A 22,544-nucleotide genomic window follows, 5' to 3' on the forward strand; every position below is an offset into this window, starting at 1 on the left:
TTCATCGAGTACTTAGGTGTATTAAATTAATAACATTTCAGACATTGTTATAAATATTTTTATCTATTTCAATTTTAAAAATGTTCAAACCGTTTTAAATTTGAATTTGTTATTGCATATTGGTTCGCCTATAGAACAATTGTAAACGTTCCAGAAAATTTATCAAATTGAAAATAGTTTGTTTGATTCTCAGCAATTCTCATCATTCTCAGCAGTAGGTGTTATATAACAATTACTATGGTTGTTGAAATACTGAATATAAATGGGGTTTGCTTGCAAAATCTGTGTGGGCAAAGCTGCGGGTAACAGCTAGTTTGGACATATTTCTTCTTAATTTTAATAATTATAAATTTAAAACTTTAAAAAATATATTTCTACAAATATCAAACAAACTGCTGTATTTCTTCCAGTTGTTTGTTTGATATTTGAAGTAATTATCAGGTTGTTGTATTTATTGTATAAAAATCATTAATAGCGAGAATTGTTTTAAAGCTACTCAAATATACTGAAAAAGTCTATGTATTTTAATTACTAAAATCTTACAGTATGGCATATTTTCATCAGTTAAAACAATAAAATTTGAAAATATTATTTGTTTGATTAAAATTTTAATCAACTCATTCTTTAATAAAACTACATTTAAACCAGTTCTCAACATTGAAACGTTTAAAATTTAAATTATATAATTATTTTTATTCATTTAATACCAATAAAAATTCTTCAGAAATGTTGGAAAACTTTAATCCAATTTGATTGTTTGAACTGAGTAGAATGTTAAAATTTCGATATTCTCAATGATTATTTCCAAGCTTAATTAAAGATCTTTTTATATAATGTCATATTTAAATTTGAAAAAATTGACAATGAAAAATTTTAAATTTAATTCAGTAAGACTTCTCTCTTACCTTCCTATATATACTTGAAATCAATGCAGTACGTATTCTCATACCAATTATATACATACGATGAAAATATACACCTAACATAAGTGACTGTAATGTGGCAGTGACAAATATTGTAACAGCATATAAAATTCCTTTCCAAACAGGATCATTACTGGTAACAAATGCAATTAATGACCTATAATATAAATAAAAAAATAAATGTATTATACAAACAAACACACACGCACGCACACATGCACATTGTATGTATACATATATGAAGGGTATTTTTTAAATAAGGTCCATTTTTTAATAAGAAGAAAAATGCTGTAAATATCATTAAAATATATTTTTTCCCATATTCTACGAGGGCAGGCTGAGAAGTAATGCACACATGCTTGTAGAACACGAACAAAAACAAATAGCAAGATCAGGCAAAAAGTACATTAAAGTACATTTCTTAAGCTTCAAAATCATATATTTATTTTTCAACATATCCTTAATGATGACTAACACATTTCTCCCAACGTGTAACAAGTTTTTTCATTCCGTCACTGAAAAATTCTTCCAACTTTTCTCGAATCCAGGACTTGACAGCTGCCTTCACCTCATCGTCTGATTGTAATGATTACCCTTGAGGTATCTCTTAAGTAGAAGAAACAAATAAAAATCACAAGGCGCAAGATCGGGGGAATAAGGAGGGTGTGGAATCGGTTCAAACTTCAGGTTTCGCAGAGCCGCTCCAGTTGCACACGAGGTGTGTGGACAAGTGTTGTCATGTTGCAAGATTATTGGTGCCAGGCTGCCTCTAACATGTCAAACTCAATGTCAGATGTGTTTTAGAGTCTGTATGTACTGAGAAGAATTAAACATTGCAACAACGTACAACGGTAATTGTCTGTGGCAGTGATCGGACTTCCGCTGCGTGTTTCATCAACAATTATGGCTTTTCCAGGCTCACAACCACGAAATTTTATTATCCATCAATTTACAATACACCTATCAACAGCATTGTCACCATAAACAGCCTTTAAACGTAATTTTTTCAGCAGTTAAAAATTCGATAACAGCACGCTGTTTAACTCGCATTGACATAACACCAGAACATGTCGCCATATTTCCGCTTCTCAAAATATACTGAATGAATACAACAACCTCAAACTGCGCATGCACATAGAGGGGGGAATGTTACTACCATATGTCACCTGGCACGCTTCTGAAAATCATTTCATTTGTGCTCTACAAGCATGTGTGCATTACTTTTCAACCTGCCCTCATACATACTTCTATCTACTTTTCTACATAATTTCCATTTTTGTTCAAACATTTGTCATACCTCTCAACAATTTTTTGAATTCTGACACTTCAAAGAAATCTGCTGCCTGCTGCTAGAAGACAGTATGCCACGCCGCTTGTTTTGTATGGAACGCCGGAGTTTTCTCAAGGTCACACAATAAGCATCAGAACTGATTGTTGTGCCTATCAGCATAAAATCCATTAACAAAATCTTTTCCTGTCCCAAAAGACAGTTGCCGTGATCTTTTGTGCTGAAATCAAATAACAGATCATATCTCACAGTCGGTGGGCAACTCGATTTTCTTAAACATTATAAACTGCTACGGCTTAGCACAGACAGACAATATGGCTGCAAATGGTGTGCAAAACATGCTGGGAGCAGATGTTCATGCATACTGCTGCAGCTAATGCACATTATTCTCAAACTCATTCACAAATGGACCTTATTTAAAAAATAGCCCTCATATATAGAATTTACAATAAATACTAGTATTATTGTTGTTATTATTTTTAATATAATATTTTTATTATTTGTTATTATTTTTTATTATTTAATTGTTATTATTATTGCTGTTGTTGATTGTCTTACTTTATTGATATTGATAACTAGTACTATGTTGGACTGAGAAGCTGAAAGCAAAAAAATTATTTTATTCATATGTTCAGGTATGTATCTGTGTTTAAAAGTTTTATGACTACATAATATGTGTTTAATACAAATCATTTCTGTAAAATGATGTGAATGCTGTGACTAAATTCTAATGCTCCTAGACTTTAAAAACAGCATATATAATGTAATATATGTAGCATGATGCCTGTATATGACAAAATAGATAAGGCACAATAAGTACTTTGCCCATTCTCTATATGTATTGTAGATGAGTTCTAAATATTTACTGATATTTTAATGAATGTATTATTGTGTACTGGTAGTGGAGTGTATCCTATATGACATATATAATGATGCTGATATGCTGGACCAGGGTCAAAGCTTAACCACAGAACAAGCTATTATTATGTTTAAGTGCTATTCATGTACTGTATGTAATATAAATTTCCTGACTATGTGACATGTGTTTAGTATAGCAGCCTTCTGTAGTGTGACATATGTGCTGTTGTGAAGCACTAATGTTTCAAGATATGTGTATATGTAGTTTGACTCTTATGTACTGAATTTGCATTTAAAATAAAATTTATTTTTATGCATATTTTATCTCAGAGAATAAGTATGTTTCTGTATAAATTGTTGTTTAAATATTCAAATTCATTATTCACTGCTTATTCTGAAAAATGTAAAAACTTTCTTAACAAGCAATAAAATACAAATTTATTTTATAGAACTAAACTATTTAATCTGTATTGCAATAACAATGTTTTTTCTATCATCCATTCAATATAATTATCAGGTCAGTCCATAAGTTCATGAGTATTTTATGACCTTGAGAAAAATCGTGTTTTGCTGTTAAAATTGTCAGTCTAATGTTATACTTTTTACACTGAAGTGTTAAATTGGATCTCATTCATATAATACTGTTCAGAATTGGGAACATTTCAGTTGTTTATTTTCGTTAAAATGGAAGTAACAGACGAATATAAGAGACATGTTTTATACTTTTTATTTTTAAGTGATGAGAATGCACTAATTCAAACACAAATTATTATTGTATTTATTTTCAGGCACTTGGCAATTTTTATCATAAAATTTTATTTAGTTGATGATAAAAATTGCCAAGTGCCTGAAAATAAATACAATAATAATTTGTGTTTGAATTACTACTAATAACTTCTAGCACGGTTTCAAAGTACCTGATGAGAATGCTACAAATGCAGCCAAAAAATTAAATACTGTTCATAATCAAACTGTAATTAGTGTAAGGACTGCGCAGAAGTGGTTTGAAAGATTTAGAAATAATGATTTTAGTGTGGAGGATAAGGCTCGTACTGGAAGACCCGTTGACTTTGATGATGATGCTCTCTCTGCACTAGTTGAAGCAGAACCATCTTTAACAGTTGATGAAATTGCGGAACGTTTAAATTCATCCCATGGAACTGTTCATAGACATCTACAACAAATCGGAAAAGTTTCAAAGCTAGGAAAATGGATACCACATGAACTGTCAATAGCTAACTGACAACAACGTGTAAACATTTGCACGTCTCTTTTATCCCGCATTACTTTAGAACCTTTTCTTGATCAGCTGGTTACTGGAGACGAAAAATGGATCCTCTACAATAATGTGATGTGAAAAAGACAATGGACAGATCGCAACAAGCAGCCAAAACCGGCTGCAAAAGGTGGGTTGCATCCAAAAAAAATTCTTTTGTCTGTTTGGTGGAATATGTCAAGTGTAATTCACTTTGAGCTGTTAGGACCTAATCAAACAATTACAGCTCAAATGTATTGTGATCAATTAGAGCGTTTAAATGAAAAAAAATTGACCGTCATTAGTGAACAGAAAAGCAGGTTCTCTTGCAACATGACAATGCCAGACCACATGCTGCAAAAATAACAGTAGAGAAACTCAAAAGCTTCAACTGGGAAATTTTACATCATCCACTATATTTGCCAGATATTGCTCCCAGTGATTATCATCTTTTTCACAGTTTGCAGAATTTTTTAAAAGGGAAAACTTTTGAGGATGAGAACAATGTAAAAAAGGCTATTTCTGAATATTTTGATTCAAAACCAAAATCATTTTACAAAGACAGGATTAAAAAGCTACCATAAAGAAGGCAAGAAATTGTACAAAATAATGGTGAATACATTATAGATTGAAATAAAATTTAATTAAAATTTTTTGTTGCTTTTTTTGTAGATAAAAATACGCACAAACTTATGGACTGACCTGACACTTATCCTACTCTATCAATTGTTTTATAACAAATTACAATGAAGATATAGAACTAGTCACTATGGTAATTTAGCTGAGTTACCATATTTTATGTACTATAAAATATAAATCTTTACTTCAGCCCAGAATATGTATAGAAAGTATTTATTCCTCCTCTGTGCTTTGCCACCACAGAAGAGAAATTCTTGCACTTGCTGACACAGACAAGGTCATTGCACTTGCTAACATGGAAAAGAGATCCAAGAGCAAAGCAATGAGCATTGATTGCTTTCTTCTTGTGTATTGTTTGTTTTTCACTCCCATTTTCTGTTAGGCACGTACAATACTTTATTTTTACTTTTGTCTCTTAAATTCCATTAGGTGCACTCAATTGCATCAGGGAGTATGGACATTATTTCTGTACCCTCAGTGTATCTCAAAAACAAAGTCATGGACTCCCACTTTTTATTACATTTTTGGATTCCTCATCACAATTAATAGAAAATGGCAAAGTTTCATCAAAATCAATTGATAAAATTTTGAGAACAAATGCAATTCTGTAAGCCACATACTTGTAGAAGAGCCTTTGCTAATGCTCCACCTCAAATATTGTAATTAATGCATATTTGACAGTGGATGAAGCCAAAAGAAAGTAATGTTTTCAAATTGGTTAATGGGCCATCCACATTCCATTTTCAATTGTCTCATTAATGGGACAATTGAAAATGGCCCAATAACAGGGTAAAAAATATTAAGTGTGGTTTTCACCCACTGTTAAAGGTGCATTAATTAATTCAGCTCAAATTACAATTGGTCCTACAAAATTAAAATCCTTTTTCTAAAACAAATTTAAATATATCAAATTTTATGATCCATTTTGGAAATTTTTTTTTTTTTTTTACTTTTTCAACTCTTATGTACACTATATAGACAAAAATCATGATAAACCTAATTCTTTTTGGTTTGAAAGATTCAGACCATGTACTTAGTAGGGGTTGGACCTTTTTTTGCTGCTATAACAGCATTTACTTTTCTGGGTAGACTTTTCATAAAGTTTTGATAAACTGCTGATAGAATTTGCTTCCATTCATCCCTTAATATGATGAGAAGTTCAAGGTTGTATTTTGGGTGAGTTTGTCTGGCATACTATTGGTGCTCCAGCTAATCCCAAAGATGTTAGATGGGGATGAGGTTGAGACTTTGAGCAGGCCAGTCAAGCCCATCCACATAATTTTCCTCAAACCATGTCATTGTAGGCCAGTGTTTTCAACATGGGGCGCACGCCCCACCAGGGGGCAATTTGAATGTTTTGGGGGCAATGTGCAAATAATTAATATTTGTTATATTTTCACTTCAGTTCTATATATATATGCCTATATATATTCTAAAACTTTATATTTGCTGTTTTTTTCAGATTGCTTCATATTATTATTATTATTTAACAATTTCTTGAGGATTTTCTACTCAGTACTTAAACTTTTCTTTCATTTTTCTTATTCAAAGATGCCGTGTTTTTTCTCAGGGGGATATTAGGATTTTAAAGACGCTTTGGTGGAGCATGGCCAAAAAAGGTTGAGAAATACTGTTGTAGACCTTGCTTTATGGACTGGAACATTATTGTGCTGAAACATAAAGGAACCAGTTCAAAACTGTTGCCACAATGTTGGAAGCATGTTGTTATCAAGAATGTCTTGGTAAACACTGGCATTCACTGCACCCTTGATCAAAACCAGTGGCTCACATCCACACCAGGAAAAACAGCTCCAGACCATGATGCCAACACCACCAAATTTTTACAGTTTGCACAACACACTCCAGTAAATGCCGTTCACCCAAGTGCCAGATCATGTAGCATGATTCATAACTCCACAGGACCTGTTTCCATTGCTCCATAGTCCGATCACAGTGTTGCTTGCATAACTCCAAGTGACGTCTTGCATTGGGGTGTGTGATTAAGGGCAGCAGCATGACTATGAAATCGAAGTCTTATCGTTTTCTGGCGGATAGTCCTGTTGCTGGCCTGTGCACTTGACCTGTTCCAGAAATCATCAGTGATTGTGGTCAAGGCTGATTGGTGATTAGTGTGCACAACATGTCTCAATGTTTGGCAATTCTGTTTGAACAATATTTTGGGTCTACCAGAGTGAGGATCAGGGTCAGTGATTTCCTTTTGTTTCCATTTCACTATCACATTGCTGACAGTGGACTTTGAAATTTCTAACTGCTGTAAAATCTTCCTTACAGAATGTTCAAATTTCAGGGCTCCTATAATCATTCCTCTTGTGAATGCATCCAACTCTCTTCTTCATGTTGGAGGAAATATGCATATGATGCAACCATGTGTGTTTTAGAGATAGTACACATTAGGTGTTTTGAAGCATGTGCTTTGGTAATGCACGTTTTAAAGAACCAAGAGGTCCACATAGGTATACATACACAAATGCACGTTGTGGGGGCATCAGCTGCATGCTATCAGACACATGCACCGCCATTTTGTTGTATATTCGATTGCATGCTTTTGGGTAGAGTGGATGTATGTTGGCCAAAATGGAGAATGATCATTTCGATACTGATCTATTTATTGATAAAATCCAAAAGAGACTAGCCATCGTCAAATAATTTTATAGACATTCTAAAATAATTTTAAAAATTGCATTCATATTGTCTTAGTTTTGGATACAACATCGCAAACATTCCATTCGTCAGTCTATCTCATAATACTGGGTGCACCCAAAATTCTCTTTGCCTCTGCCGTCATCTTTTATAGTGACGATAGAGGAGCCACACACAAGCAATCACTTCCACGTCTATTTCCAAACAGCCAGTGCGCACGCCCCACTAACGCTTGTCAAACACCAAGCTAAATGCGCATGTGTACACTGCTAATGCGCATTTAACACAACGCCCAATGCCTAATATGTACTAGCCCTTAATCAACATGCCCTAATTTTCATACTGTCACATTGTTTCAGGCAAGTCCTTTCTAATCAAAGGGGTGTCCTATGACTTTTGGCTATATAGTGTATACATAACAAAGAAAAGTATTGCAATCACGTGAAATTTGACCCTCTGAGTTTTATGCAAATCTCCACATTTTACGACTTCCTAAATCCAAAAGAATAAAAAAAAAAAAAAACTTTAAACCCCTTCTTTTTACTGTTTTAATACTTTTAGTTTTTAGATCACATTTCTATATATAAAATCTGTAAGTGTGGCTCCCTCCCAGGTAAATTCCTTTTGGTTTTATTTTTTAGTATTTTTTTAAATTAATAATCACATATTTAGTACTTGGCAAAGGATATTATATATTCCCTTTATTAGTTGATATTAAATTTTAAAAATATGTTTTTCCTTGTGGCTTTACTCAGGATAAATTTTTTAAAGAACTGTCAACAACTAAAAGATTTAGACTTGAAATGCATTCAAAAATGACAATTTAAAATAATTAATTTTGCCACATTCTTTTAAACTCATATCCTATATGATAAGTCCTACATTTGTCAAGTTTAAGACTTAAGAAGAACAACAATAAAATAGGACAAGAATCTTTGAACACATAATGAATACATATTACCATCACTATTTTTACTTATTTTTAATAACAACAATTATAATAAAATTTTAATATTTGACATCAAACTTAAACACAAAATAAAATATTCGTTATAAACTTAATTTTAAAAAATTTTAAATAAAATTGAACAAAGAGACTTCCTCTGAAAACAAAATATTAAATTTTGAATAAGCAATATAATAAATACTTCAACATATTTTAGTAAATTTTTAATGTTTATAAAAACAGAGAAAAATTACCGCAACAACAATGGACTTGCAAATTGCAGAAGATCATGGAATAACTTGAAAATAGCACCAGAAAGAAAATATGGACCAAATGTTTTAATCAAAGCCTTAACTATTGATGGTTTGCCTTTTCTCTCACTCCTAATTTGTACCTCTTCATTTGATCTTTTTGGACTGTAAGATGCTGATCTGATATAACTGAAAATATTCACTTTTATAATTTAAAATATATTATTTAATTCTTAGAGTATTTATTAATTATACTATTATGTTACTAAACTTACTGGCATATGAAATTAATGAAAACTAACATATATAAAGTACAAATTTTGAATTAAATATTCTTTAACATTATTTTTTACACATTAATTTAAATGAATTTAATTTTTTAAGAATATTTAAAATTTTATTAGAAGAAAAAATAAGAAATAAATCTGCATATAAATACTATCTCCAGTTCAATAAAGTTATCATCAAAGCTAGATTTTATTATGTGTTTGATACTAAATATATTTGACTTCTTATTTACTTGAGATAATTAGAATTGAAAAAACTTTAATTTTATTTGTGACTTAAATTTTTCTTACTACAATACTTTACAATACAATTTTACTTTATAAAAAATAATACTGAAAATTCAGTATTATATTTTACAAAGTAAAATTACATAAAATTTGTCCTAGATTGTAAATCATTATTTAAAAATGATCTAAAGATAGATAATGGCCAAAGTTTTGATTGGTTTATATTTAACTACGAGATAATGAATACAACTATTACTATAGTAGAGCATTGATTATCCGAATTAATTGGAGATTGGGGTTATTCGAAAAATCGATTTTTCAGATAACCAATTATGTACGAAAAAATATATTAACCTATCCCATGTTGAAATTCGTTCAAATCCTAGCACGTCCTTAAGTACCCTCTCATGGTCGCACCAGTGCTGCCAGCTAAAACACGCACATTAACAAAAATACTATTGGAGTAGCCCAAGACATAGCCAAAGGTTGCAGTGCCACAGCACTAGCAGAAATTTAAATTTGCCAACTGGAAAGTTTTCAGTTAATTGATGTTTCAGTTGATCAATATTCAGATAATTGATGCTCTACTGTACTTATTTTCAACAGGATTGTCATATTTGGTTTTAAAATGTATCATAAAAAAATCAAAAGGTGCATTAAATAAGAATTGGAAAAAAGATAAAAACTGCAATCAAAACAGTTAGTTTTGCTAAAGTAAAGCACATTTTCATTCAAACCTTACAAATATAACAGTTATACACACCACCACCTGATAGCAATTATATTGTATTAGAATGTACACAACACCAATAGAAACTATTAAATTGATTAATTATATTTATCAGTTAGTTTAATAAATGCTTACATTTCATGTTTAAGAAGTTCCTCATGCCAATACTTGTCAAAAACTGGTGCAACATTCTCTGTTAAGTCTTCTTCATTCAGAGACCATAAATCTGCCTCTGTTAAATTTCTCTTCCATCCAATAAGCACTAAACTATGTTGGATAAATAAAATGTAAAAACTACAACAAGAAATGCTATGTATTACTTGTTAAGATATTTAATCAAAATAATAATCTTATCAGTTAATATCAAATCATATAAAACATAACAAATAATATATTCATATAAAGTATAATATAAATTATTATACTTTAAAAACAACACATTTAATTAAATATTCTNACAACAAGCCAACCAATGCCATATGTAAGAGGGGCTAGATAACAGCTATAATACTAATAAATTATGGAAAAATTTGGTACTAGAGGGAGATGTTAGGTGCCATCTCTTAATAAATTTAATAATTATAATTTTTAATTAAATAATTTAGAACTACTGAAAGAAAAGAATTGGCCTGGAGTGAAACTCGAACCTGCAACTCCTGCTTACTGTGCAGATGTGTTGCCAATTACGCTACCTGGACCTCCAGTCCAATCTCATCTTTCAGTATATATAACATTATGTTATAACCACCGATGGTTATTACGGTGCCAGCTGAGGATGCATCCAGCATCCTGTAAACACCTCCTAAGACACTCAACCAGCCATCGCAAACCCCAGCAAGGTATATATATATATATAACATCAGTTGGCTTTCCTCCCTCTAGTACCAAATTGTTTCATAATTTATTAGTATTATAGCCAATATCTAGCCCAATGACATACAGCATTGGTTGGCTTGTAGTTTTATAATGTATCATGTTTTAGTGATGAAGTTTGTTTAATATATACAGTGATACCTCGGTATACGTCTGCTTTAGAATACGTCAAATTCGAAATACATCCTGTTTGGACGAAACAAATTTTGCTCGGTATACGACTTTTGTTCGGTATACGACTTAAATTCAATTATACGTGCCATCTATGAACAAGTAGTATTATCGGTGTACTAGACCAGACTAAACGTTGGCGCTGCCACGGTTTATAACTTTGTTAAATTTCTTCTGATTTTAATTTGTAAGTAAAATTTTATTATTTTTATTAATCATGAATTGCAAAAAGGCAAATGAAAAGCAACAGAAAACTAAAAAATGACTAGAATCACAATGGAACTGAAAAAAGAGATTGTTGAGAAATATGAAGGTGGCATGCGTGTTCAAGATTTTAACTGTTGCATGCTGTATTCCGAGAACAACGATATCGACAATCGCGAAAAATAAAGACATTATTAAATCTGCTAACGTTGTGAAAGTGGTTAAATCAAGTTCTAAACAGAGATTGAAGACATTAGATCATGTTGAGAAATTGCTTTTGCTTGGATAACTGAAAAACAGTGCGCTGGCGACATCCTATCAGAACCAATTATTTGCGAGAAAGCTAAAAAGATACATGCTGATCTCATGAAAAATCAAGCAGGAACTAGCCAGGAAAACGAGGTGTTAAAGCCAGCCATTTTTTTTCACATGAGAATGGATTAATCATTTTTACATTACTTCTTATGGAAAAGATTGGTTTGGTATACGTCCAATTCGGTATAAGTCCAAACATCAGGAACAGATTAAGGTTGTATACCAAGGTTCCACTGTATATATATTACTTTCACATTCTTTCTCATATAAGTGAGAAAAAATATTCAAATAAATATTGTTTAGATGTAATCATTATTATTCACTATAATCCCTATTCTATGAATAATGTAAGATTGTATGAATAAATATTTATCTAATCATAACTGTTGTCATTTACTATATGTAAAAATTACACAGAATGTGATTTTATATGGTCAAACTTTTTAAATAAAACATAAAAACTACATAGAAATATTTGTTAAAGCATTTTTAATTAAAACAATGTTTTAACGTAATACAGTACAAATAAAAAATATAATACTGACCGATTGAACCACCAATACAGCAGTTTTGATGGAAAAGATGAATGCTTCTCTGGACATTCTTTCTATATTAAAAAAAAATTATCAACAACACATCATGTATATAACAAATACAACAAAAAGTTTTTATTATATTAATTTAAAATAGAAAAATTCTTATACAAACTAGTTTGCTAATATTTTGTTGTTTTTACTTATAATATCTATAATATTTATAGTAATAAAAAATTTATTTTATTTGAAAAAGTACAAATATATGATAAGTTCATAGCCAGATGTCCAAGTAGACAAGATATAAATTTGCTGCTTTGAACAACCTAATTCTGAATTATATCCTCAGTTTTTGTGATTAATCTGGCCTAGACATCAGATATCATCCTTATCTTTTGGCAACCTGGTACAGCCAAATTTGTGATGAATAAAGAATTTTCAGCATTTACAGGATGAGAGAGAATAAAATTTGTGACAAAATCATGACATATTTAATTATAAATTATAAATACACGTTAAAAATTAAATTATGTAGTGATTATGTTATAAAAATAGTTTTGTGATTGTGTTAATTTTTATTACATAAGAGCTATCCATTAACTACATGCAAGTTTAAGAAAAAGGGTATTGCAAAAAGTACATCACTGACTTAATTGGGAGCAGAGTTTATGGCATTTTCCACATGGACTTTTTTTATTGGTATTAATCCAATGACAATTTAATTAAGTCTACTTAATAGTCACATGAATAAACTATCATTTAGAAAACATTTTTAGAACTTTATTAAAGATGTTTCTTCAATTTCACAAAAGATCATGAATTATTGTACTGTATAGGTGATTAAAGGGAGGAAGTCAAATGTGGATCAAAAACTGTATACATAATTAATGGATATCTTCATAAATTATACATTATAATGTATTTTTAGACTTCATAGACATGAATTGGGCAGAAAATTTAACCTGTAAGTCACAGGAGAGATTTAGGATTTAAAAGTTGTTTTGCACTAAAAAAAGTAACCACAAGAGAGTAATATCAAGAGTAATTCCTATAGTTTTTTTAAGAAATGAAGAGAAAAAAGAAAAATGAGAAAGAACAAGTTTTTAAGGATTTAAAGATATCTGAAAATAGGTTGTTTCAAACAGAATATTTTTGATCACTTATGATAGTTAAATCTTCTTAAAAATGTTATGAAGTTAAAACTAAGTGGTTTCTTAATTTAAGGTTTTGTGTGTATTGATAAAATAAAAATAATAAAAATTATTTATCTAATTTATTATCATCTGTCTATTTAGATAATAGATAGATGATAATAAATTAGATAAATAATTAAGTGAAAAATAAATTTTAATCATTTGTGAACGTGGAACTATTGTTTTTTTAAACTGCCATAATTATCATAAGCAATTTCAATTAAGTCAAACAATATTTACAATCCGTCTTTATTCATTTATATCTATAGTATACATAATACGTATATGTACACAAACACACACTTTTGTCCATAAAAAAAATGATTGTACAGATGATCCTCATTAGTTCAAAATTCAAGGGACAAATAATCATAAATTCAAATTATCCAAAATTTATATATTTCTGTACAATATGCCAAATGCCATGTAACAAATGTAATTTATTAAAGAAACAGAATACAGCTATATATACAGAATGTGATATCCATTCATTAATAATAATAATAATACAAAAAAATTGCAGGTAAACATCATATGTCCTGTGAGAACCTCACAGGTTGCCAGATAGATTTTGTAAAAAGTAAAGCACAATTTCTTCAAAATTTAGCCAAATTATTTTTAAAGTGGTCCAAAAAGTGGAAAGTCACCCAAATGGAGTAGCCTAAGCCTACAAATATCTCAATCTGCTACTTGCAGGCCAATCTTGCAATCCTGAAAACCAGCCATATTTTATGAGATAAGAGGAAAAAAAGGAGGTAGTCCATGAGTAAGGTAACACCTGAAAATGTATTACTGTAAAAGCAAAGCCATATTGACCAGATTAAAGTTGTTCTTAATCTATTGTTCTCTTACAGCATGGATGCACTACAATCTAAATGAATGAATTAACATATGCATATCACTCACAGTTCAGACAGAATTTTTGCTTTGAATTTTGAAGTAGCCATATTTCAAACTAACCAAATTCCTTAATATGTAAATCTCTATATCCCCAGCTAGGACAAAAGTAGTGTTACAAACTCACAGGATTTCAAACTATCCAAGTTCAAATTAATGAGGATTTCTTGTAATATGAGAAAAAATATTCAAATAAATATTGTTTAGATGTAATCATTATTATTCACTATAATCCCTATTCTATGAATAATGTAAGATTGTATGAATAAATATTTATCTAATCATAACTGTTGTCATTTACTATATGTAAAAATTACACAGAATGTGATTTTATATGGTCAAACTTTTTAAATAAAACATAAAAACTACATAGAAATATTTGTTAAAGCATTTTTAATTAAAACAATGTTTTAACGTAATACTGTACAAATAAAAAATATAATACTGACCGATTGAACCACCAATACAGCAGTTTTGATGGAAAAGATGAATGCTTCTCTGGACATTCTTTCTATATTAAAAAAAAATTATCAACAACACATCATGTATATAACAAATACAACAAAAAGTTTTTATTATATTTGAATAATTAAAATTTAATTTAAAATAGAAAAATTCTTATACAAACTAGTTTGCTAATATTTTGTTGTTTTTACTTATAATATCTATAATATTTATAGTAATAAAAAATTTATTTTATTTGAAAAAGTACAAATATATGATAAGTTCATAGCCAGATGTCCAAGTAGACAAGATATAAATTTGCTGCTTTGAACAACCTAATTCTGAATTATATCCTCAGTTTTTGTGATTAATCTGGCCTAGACATCAGATATCATCCTTATCTTTTGGCAACCTGGTACAGCCAAATTTGTGATGAATAAAGAATTTTCAGCATTTACAGGATGAGAGAGAATAAAATTTGTGACAAAATCATGACATATTTAATTATAAATTATAAATATACGTTAAAAATTAAATTATGTAGTGATTATGTTATAAAAATAGTTTTGTGATTGTGTTAATTTTTATTACATAAGAGCTATCCATTAACTACATGCAAGTTTAAGAAAAAGGGTATTGCAAAAAGTACATCACTGACTTAATTGGGAGCAGAGTTTATGGCATTTTCCACATGGACTTTTTTTATTGGTATTAATCCAATGACAATTTAATTAAGTCTACTTAATAGTCACATGAATAAACTATCATTTAGAAAACATTTTNAACGTTTTTGATACTAGATCAATTTCTAAAGTATAATTTTTTTTGTTTTTATATTTTTCAATATATTTATTTTGTTTGTAAAAAATAAAGAAATAATTTTTAACAATACAATAGCCATGATTATTATTTTAAAAAGTTTATGTTAGGCTTAACATCGACAAAAATACAATGCAAAACGACATGCAACGGATAAAAATTTCAACATGGGATAGGTTAATATAATTTTTCGTACATAATCAGTTATCCAAACAGCCTCAGTCCCCAATTGATTCAGATAAATGATGCTCTACTGTAATTTTAAATAATGTAAATTAGAAAAGTGTGACCAACTGGGTCACACTCTTATCCAACTCTTACATTAACATAAAATTCAAAACACAAAACTAAGTTAATTCTTTACACAGAAGAAATCAGCCAGTTTTGCTTAAAAAGTTTTTCAAATTATGTCTAAAATTCCAAATTCATCAGTTCTCAATTTCTGTGCTGCTTTCAAAGCATGGAACAGTAAACAATAAACCATTAGTTTTTTAAATACAGGCTTTAAACCAATCTCAATCTCCAAGTCTTTAATATTAGAAAAGGCATCAGAAATTGCAAAGATCCTAAATGCAACTGATTTGCACTAACCCAGTACATTGTGAGGAAAATGCTTTCAATGCAAATCTGGAAGCTACAAATTACCCAACTTCACTGCCTGTAACCGGCATTCTTCTTTTCCAATACAGAGGACTTTGCAAACGTTTTCGAACCTGATGTGGTTCTTCTTCAGGCGCTATGGAATTTCCTATATGAATTCGAATTTCCAGAATTAACCGTTGTTTTGGAACATTTTTTTGAAATGTTGTGACATGTGACCGATGGCGTCATTGTAGACTTGCGCATTATCCATATGTTGTTACTTTAGAGTTTTATTGAGGAAGGCTTCCCATGCTGTTGATATCTTCATTTCTTGTTTGAAGTTAATGCAGTGCTTATTCCTGAGGGTGTTAAGGCAAATGTATATGGCCTCTAGCCATCTGACGTGTTCTGTGCGGACCATGGTGCGAATAATTCTGGCTAGAGGGAATAGCGGCTCTATTTCTGGGTCGGAGGAGTATACTGCTAAGGCGGTGTTGTTTCTATGATGTAGGGTGTCTGCTTTGTGTTCTTTGATTCTAGTTACTAAGTTGCGTTTAGTGGACCTGATGTAGAATACTTCGCTGTTGTCTCTATGATCGATGATGGGCACAGAGTATACTCCCAGAAGTCTGTTGCTGTCTGGAGCGTCTTTTCCATTCCTAAGCCAATCGAATATTGTGGCGCACCGCCTAAATGCCAGGCGGACATTCTTTTTTTTGGCTATCTGGTTGTATATGGCCTTAAGTGCCGGGTTGTACGTGATTGGTATGTACTTAACCAGGGAATCATTGGAATGAGAGGTGTTGTTGGATTGTTGTTGTAGTACCTTGTTGTTTATCTTGCATAAGACGTTGTGATAGCCATGTTGTTTAGCTATGTGCTCTATGCGTCGCATTAAGGGAAGCTGCTACAGCTCTCCCTTAATAGTCCGACAGGTATGGGACCAAAGAGGTGTTGGATTATCAAAAGTGTCCGGATTACCAAAAATAATTACATGTTTTGCAGTGTTTTGCTAGCAGTAGCTTACAATATTCCCTACTCCAACTGTTCAAACAGAACTGCTCACAGAAAACACACGAAATGTGTGTCATCGTGTAAGAATTGGATGGGAAGATTCACGTCGCAACATGCTTCTGTGCAAGAAGACACGTAACGGGGACGGGTACCTTGACGGGAGGTGCGTCAGACTACTGAGCACGTTGGATTAAAAAACGTCTGACTATCAAGACAGAGCTGTATTTACAAATGGAAGCTTACAATGATAATTTTTTTTTCAAATGCTACCAAAAAAGACACACATCTTTACAGACTATGCAGTGGGGAGACAATGAGTAAAGAACAGACTACTGTAATGCTATATTGCAATCTACATGGCACAGTTGTAATTGGCAAAAGCCAAATACACAAAGTATTTACATTGTTGCATCTCTGATTATATAGGATCTGTATACTGATGGATGAACAATATGCAATTTATTGCCAGATTTATGATATTTCAAGCCAATTGGCAATTTGGTAATGAGTTTTTCAATCTGGCAATTTTTCTACAATATTATAAGTTCATTTATGACTCGTACATATTTTTTCCTAAAATCAGGGCTCAAATCAAGCCTAGGCAAACTAGACAATTACAATTGTTTATGGGTCTGAAAGTAGCAGTAAATTGATTTGTAAACTTTTATTTCTTTATATTTGATTTTAAATAGTTAGTAAATATTCTTTTAACTAATGAACATTTGGACTTTCATTACACACCTTATATAGCAGTGACACACTCAGGATGTAGACCAAGGGACCCTGACACTCCACAAAGTAAAAGGAAGAGAAACATATCACCAAACGATTGCCTAAATATCGGGCTATAATATGGCTAATTAATTTAATTAGCCATATTATAGCCCGATATTTAGCAATATGGCTAATTAATTTAATTAGCCATATTATAGCCCGATATTTAGGCGATCGTTTGGTGATATATTTACTACTCGGGCTATGAGTTGTTGATATTTATATAGGAAGAGAAACACTAGTAAATTTTCCAAAAATATTTTCCTAATTAAAATTCATTATTTTTATTTATATTGTATCATGTGTTCTATTTCTACATTATTTATGAATTAGCAGCCATAAGGTGAGAATTTTATTGAGTTCATATTAAAAACTTTTTTATCTATTCGACTCTGCTCTCCCTACAATTAAATCTTGAGTGTGCCACTGCTGTAGAGTATGGATAGAAGCAAGTATCTGACTAGATTACTTAGAAAATTACCAGTATCAGATTTTATCAACAAAATTTAATATCATATCAACTCTATTTGTAATATTGAAGATAAAATTTTAAAAATTAATTTACATATTAAATCACAAAAATGTTTATATAGAGTAATAATTTAAAGTAAAATTTTTTTTCTAATTGTAGAGTTCTATGGAATAAGATATCTAAGTTAAATTTCAATGTTTTGGGAATTCCCAAAAAAGTTTTTTTCTTTTTTCATGAAGTTTGTTGTGAAGTAAGTAAAGTTTAAATGTTAAATATGCTTGAGTGAAGGAAGGAAGGAGAATATCCATATCCATAAAACATTTTGATGTGCATAATAAAACACTTAACTGAAAAAGGTATCTAAGCGCACTTAGGTACATTATTCCACAGAACACCTCAATTATAATGTTAATATGGTAATGACCAAATTTAAGTTTATGAATAAATTAAATTCAAGCATTTTGGAATATTTTCATAAAAGTTTTGCACTTAATACAGGGTATATATATTATAATTATGATGATGATGATTAAAATTATTATTATATTATGGAATAAAAAGAATTAACTATTATACATACATTTTAACAAATGATAAATAAAAAAAATTCACACACAACATAACAAAATTAGTAAATATTTATATACTCACAAAAGAAACTAATCTTATGAATGAAACATAATAATCAGCAGAAGGCACATTTTTCAAGTAATGTAATGTTTGTATGCTACTATACGCAAGATCTCCTAAACACAAAATGCACAGGAAACAAATTATAATCTGAAAAAATAAAATATAACTTTAATTCACAACTAATAAAAATATTTTTATGTAAACTTAGCTATCATCTGTTTATTTATAGACAAATAAAACAATAAAATTTAATGGAAAAATTGTTGTTAATTAATATAAATGAATAGTTTCTTATCTATTAAGCATTAAAACTTATATTACATAAAAACTGAAAAATTGTAAAACTTGAAAGTTAACAATTATTAATTCCAAGTAATAAATTTCACAATATAATTTATTTACACACAAAAGTTTGATATTTTTTAGTCATGTAAAATATTTCCATTTTAAAATTTATTCCTACACTTGATATTAACTAGAGAAAATAGTGTTTATTTCTTTGGATTTTATTCAACAATACTTTAATTATATAATATGGCTTATTCCAGAAAGATTTTTTCACATAGTATTGAACCTTTTCTGGTACTGCTGATAATGTAATACAGAAATACTGTTCACTAACTGGGCTGTAATTTGAAAAAATTGTAGACCTATAAATTCCCACTGCTGTCTGCCCATTTGTATTTCCTTAATCTTGAGAACGAAGTTAGATGAAAGATGAGACCAGATATGGAAATCTTAGGGGCAGGAGGCCACGATTAACTTTACACAAGCTTCCAATGCAAACCGGAAGTCATGTTATTGAAAATTGAGAAATTTTCCCCTGAAAAGTGTTAGATAGATTACTGGCATGTCTATTGTTAAAGGAAAAAATATTATGTACTGTACATGGGTAAGCCACTAGTAATTTGAGGTGGAGAACATATATTTTAAATGAAATAAATTAAAAATTACAATCTGGTATTGTGACATCGTCACAATAAATAATTGATCATTTTATTATATATTTTATTTTATAATATGAGTACTTTGTTCTTTATATCTATTTTTATGTTTGAGTCAGTTAATATTTACTATTTTGGAAACAGATATCTGATAACATATTGAATAATTTGTAAGATGTCATTGCACATATGGAATGTTCCATTTTTAAATATGTTGTATCTTGTTTCATGTACAAAATGGCTCTCTCACCCAATGAAGACCCCATAAACTGGCTTGCAAACATTTGTGCATCCATTAAATTTTATGTGCTGGAGTAAGTATACGAGAGTGTAAAGAGTTTCTTTTTTTTTTTACGCTGTGTGAAAAAGTTTTATCCAAACTTGGCTAATGATGGGCAGGAAGAAAAAAGTAAAATGATGATGTATGAACATAAACTATGACAAAGCAAACAAAGTTCCATCTTGAATTTCTTTAACACAGATATTTCCAATTCAATGGATATATCAAAGGATTTCATATATCAAGAATTTTTAGCACAAATGGATCAAGAAAAAAAAAATCATTATTGAGTACATCTGACTTAAAACTTGAAAATCATTTTCAAGGTCTAAATCAGATGTACAAGGTACTCAATGACAATTTTCTTTTTCTTGATACTCATGTTAAAAATACTTTACTCCTTCCTCATAAATTTAAAATTGCACATTTTTCAGTCCTAAAAGCATTTATTTGAATCCAAAAAATGGTTTTGGACCAATTAAATAGTACACTCTAACTTTGTCATTAGAACTTTTACATTATCTCTGCTCATTAAAATGTTAGAACATAAATGATTTGAAAAGACCAGCAAAATGTTCCCATCGAATTCTCCATGCATGATATTAATAAAATCAATACATCTTCAGTACTTTCAGAGTAAAAAGAGTGCAAGAAACTTTTGGCTCACCCTATTCATATATGTTCTAATATGAAAAAATCCAACAGAGTTACTGAACTTTGTGTGTGTATGATGTTATGATACTTTTACTTTAAAAACATTTTACATTTCTAACTATTATAAAATGGCAAAAGCTTAATTTTGAAGATAGGAATGGGTTTTGTAAATAATTGTAAATGCTAATAGCAAGTAAAAATTGTCATTAAGTTCAACTCTACTGGAGATATGACATACAACCTCATCTTCCCAACCCATCAACCTTAAACCATCAAAATTTAATAGCATCAATCCCTCTAATACACAAACCTACTTACAAAATTTCAGAAATTTTCAACAAAAAGCACAGGAGTTATTAAACTTCGAACATCAAACAGGGTGAACAAAATTGTCCCACACACACACACACACACACAAAAACATCCTGAATTTTTTGCATTTCTTGAAGTTTCAAGACGCTGAGTCCAAAAATGTAAAAACCTTGAGGAGGGTCATTTTTTGACTAATCAACATACTTTTCCTCTGTCATATATAACAGAGCCAGAAAAGTAAAAAGAGCATGAATATAAAATTATGAAATATAAATCTAGTTGTAAAAGAATACTATAGTGAGTGCCTCTTAACCAGCCTTGAAACAATTGGCCACTGCTTTAATCAGCCATTAACTGTCAAAAAACACTTACTACAACACCTTTTCTTGCAGTCGACGTTTATTAGAAAACTTCAAACGTTTTCGGTCTTATTAAAAGACCTTTCTCAAGAAAATACGATTAAATAAAGAACAAACACTGTAAATCGAACACTTAATACAAATAACTCTTTTTTGAATCTTTCGAACTGGCTTATAATCCGTTGCGAATGACGTCAGTGTAAACTTAGCAACGGAAATATAAAAATATTACATAAATATTTACATCTAAATACGTATAGTTGCCATCTCTCTACATTATTCAAAAGTACGTAATCTGAGATACATAGTGACTACTTCCTTCAATTATTAATATTATAATAAGCTAGAGGACCATGCTGCTGATATTTTAGTCGCTTCCCGGAAGTTGATTGCGAGGCCTTTATGCTTTGCCTTACAAATCTGCCAGGCTTCCGCGTAATGTCGGTGTTTCCTGTCTCGGACTATCTGCATTAGTCTTGCTTGGTCCCATTCAACTTGGACGTCTTGCTGGTCCGCTAGAACGTAGGTGGCTAGCGCAGTGCATGGTTGTTTTTTTCTTATATTTGCTTGGTGTTCTGCTAACCTGTCTTTGATACATCTTCCTGTTGCCCCTACATACATTAATTTACTTCGTCGCCTTGAGTCTGTGACTGGAATTTTATATACCCCGGGGAGTGTTCTTCTATCCACTAAATCCTTATCAGATCGTAATAGTTGGTACGTGGTGGGGGTTCTTTTATATACGATTCTTTTGTTCTGGGCCTTTCCTATGCGTCGGAAAATATTATTCAACGAAGCATTATATTCCATCGTTAAAACTCCTTCATTATGAGGTAAATTTCTCCTCTTAATGCTCCTATTACTCTTGTTGATAATAGCTTTAAGATTAACCCCGTGCTTTCTGGCTAAGTTATATATATAATTCAGTTCCTCGTTTCTATCTTTTGTATTGTTACAGTGCGAATAAGCTCTTGAGATTAACGTTCTAAACGCTGCTATTTTATA

General features: G+C 30.5%; 2 protein-coding genes across 2 annotated transcripts in view; both read right to left on the bottom strand.

Moving 5' to 3' along the window:
* The window catches only part of LOC111626521 (multidrug resistance-associated protein 1-like), a 59,152-nt gene extending 44,413 nt beyond the window's left edge, over positions 1–14,739 (bottom strand). The window contains exons 1-4 of the mRNA XM_023369923.1: positions 14,702–14,739; positions 10,202–10,333; positions 8,825–9,010; positions 906–1,080 (exon numbers count right to left, since the gene is read on the bottom strand). Coding sequence (XP_023225691.1) covers positions 906–986 — 81 coding nt within the window. The 5' untranslated portion in view covers positions 987–1,080; positions 8,825–9,010; positions 10,202–10,333; positions 14,702–14,739. The remainder of the gene's footprint in view (positions 1–905; positions 1,081–8,824; positions 9,011–10,201; positions 10,334–14,701) is intronic.
* A 4,240-nt stretch (positions 14,740–18,979) lies between these two features.
* The window catches only part of LOC111626508 (multidrug resistance-associated protein 1-like), a 65,630-nt gene continuing 62,065 nt past the window's right edge, over positions 18,980–22,544 (bottom strand). Inside the window, exon 3 of the mRNA XM_023369906.1 lies at positions 18,980–19,137. Coding sequence (XP_023225674.1) covers positions 18,997–19,137 — 141 coding nt within the window. The 3' untranslated portion in view covers positions 18,980–18,996. The remainder of the gene's footprint in view (positions 19,138–22,544) is intronic.

Source organism: Centruroides sculpturatus, unplaced genomic scaffold (assembly GCF_000671375.1).
Source record: "Centruroides sculpturatus isolate CEXI.00-Female unplaced genomic scaffold, Cexi_2.0 scaffold159, whole genome shotgun sequence".
NCBI lineage: Eukaryota > Metazoa > Arthropoda > Arachnida > Scorpiones > Buthidae > Centruroides > Centruroides sculpturatus.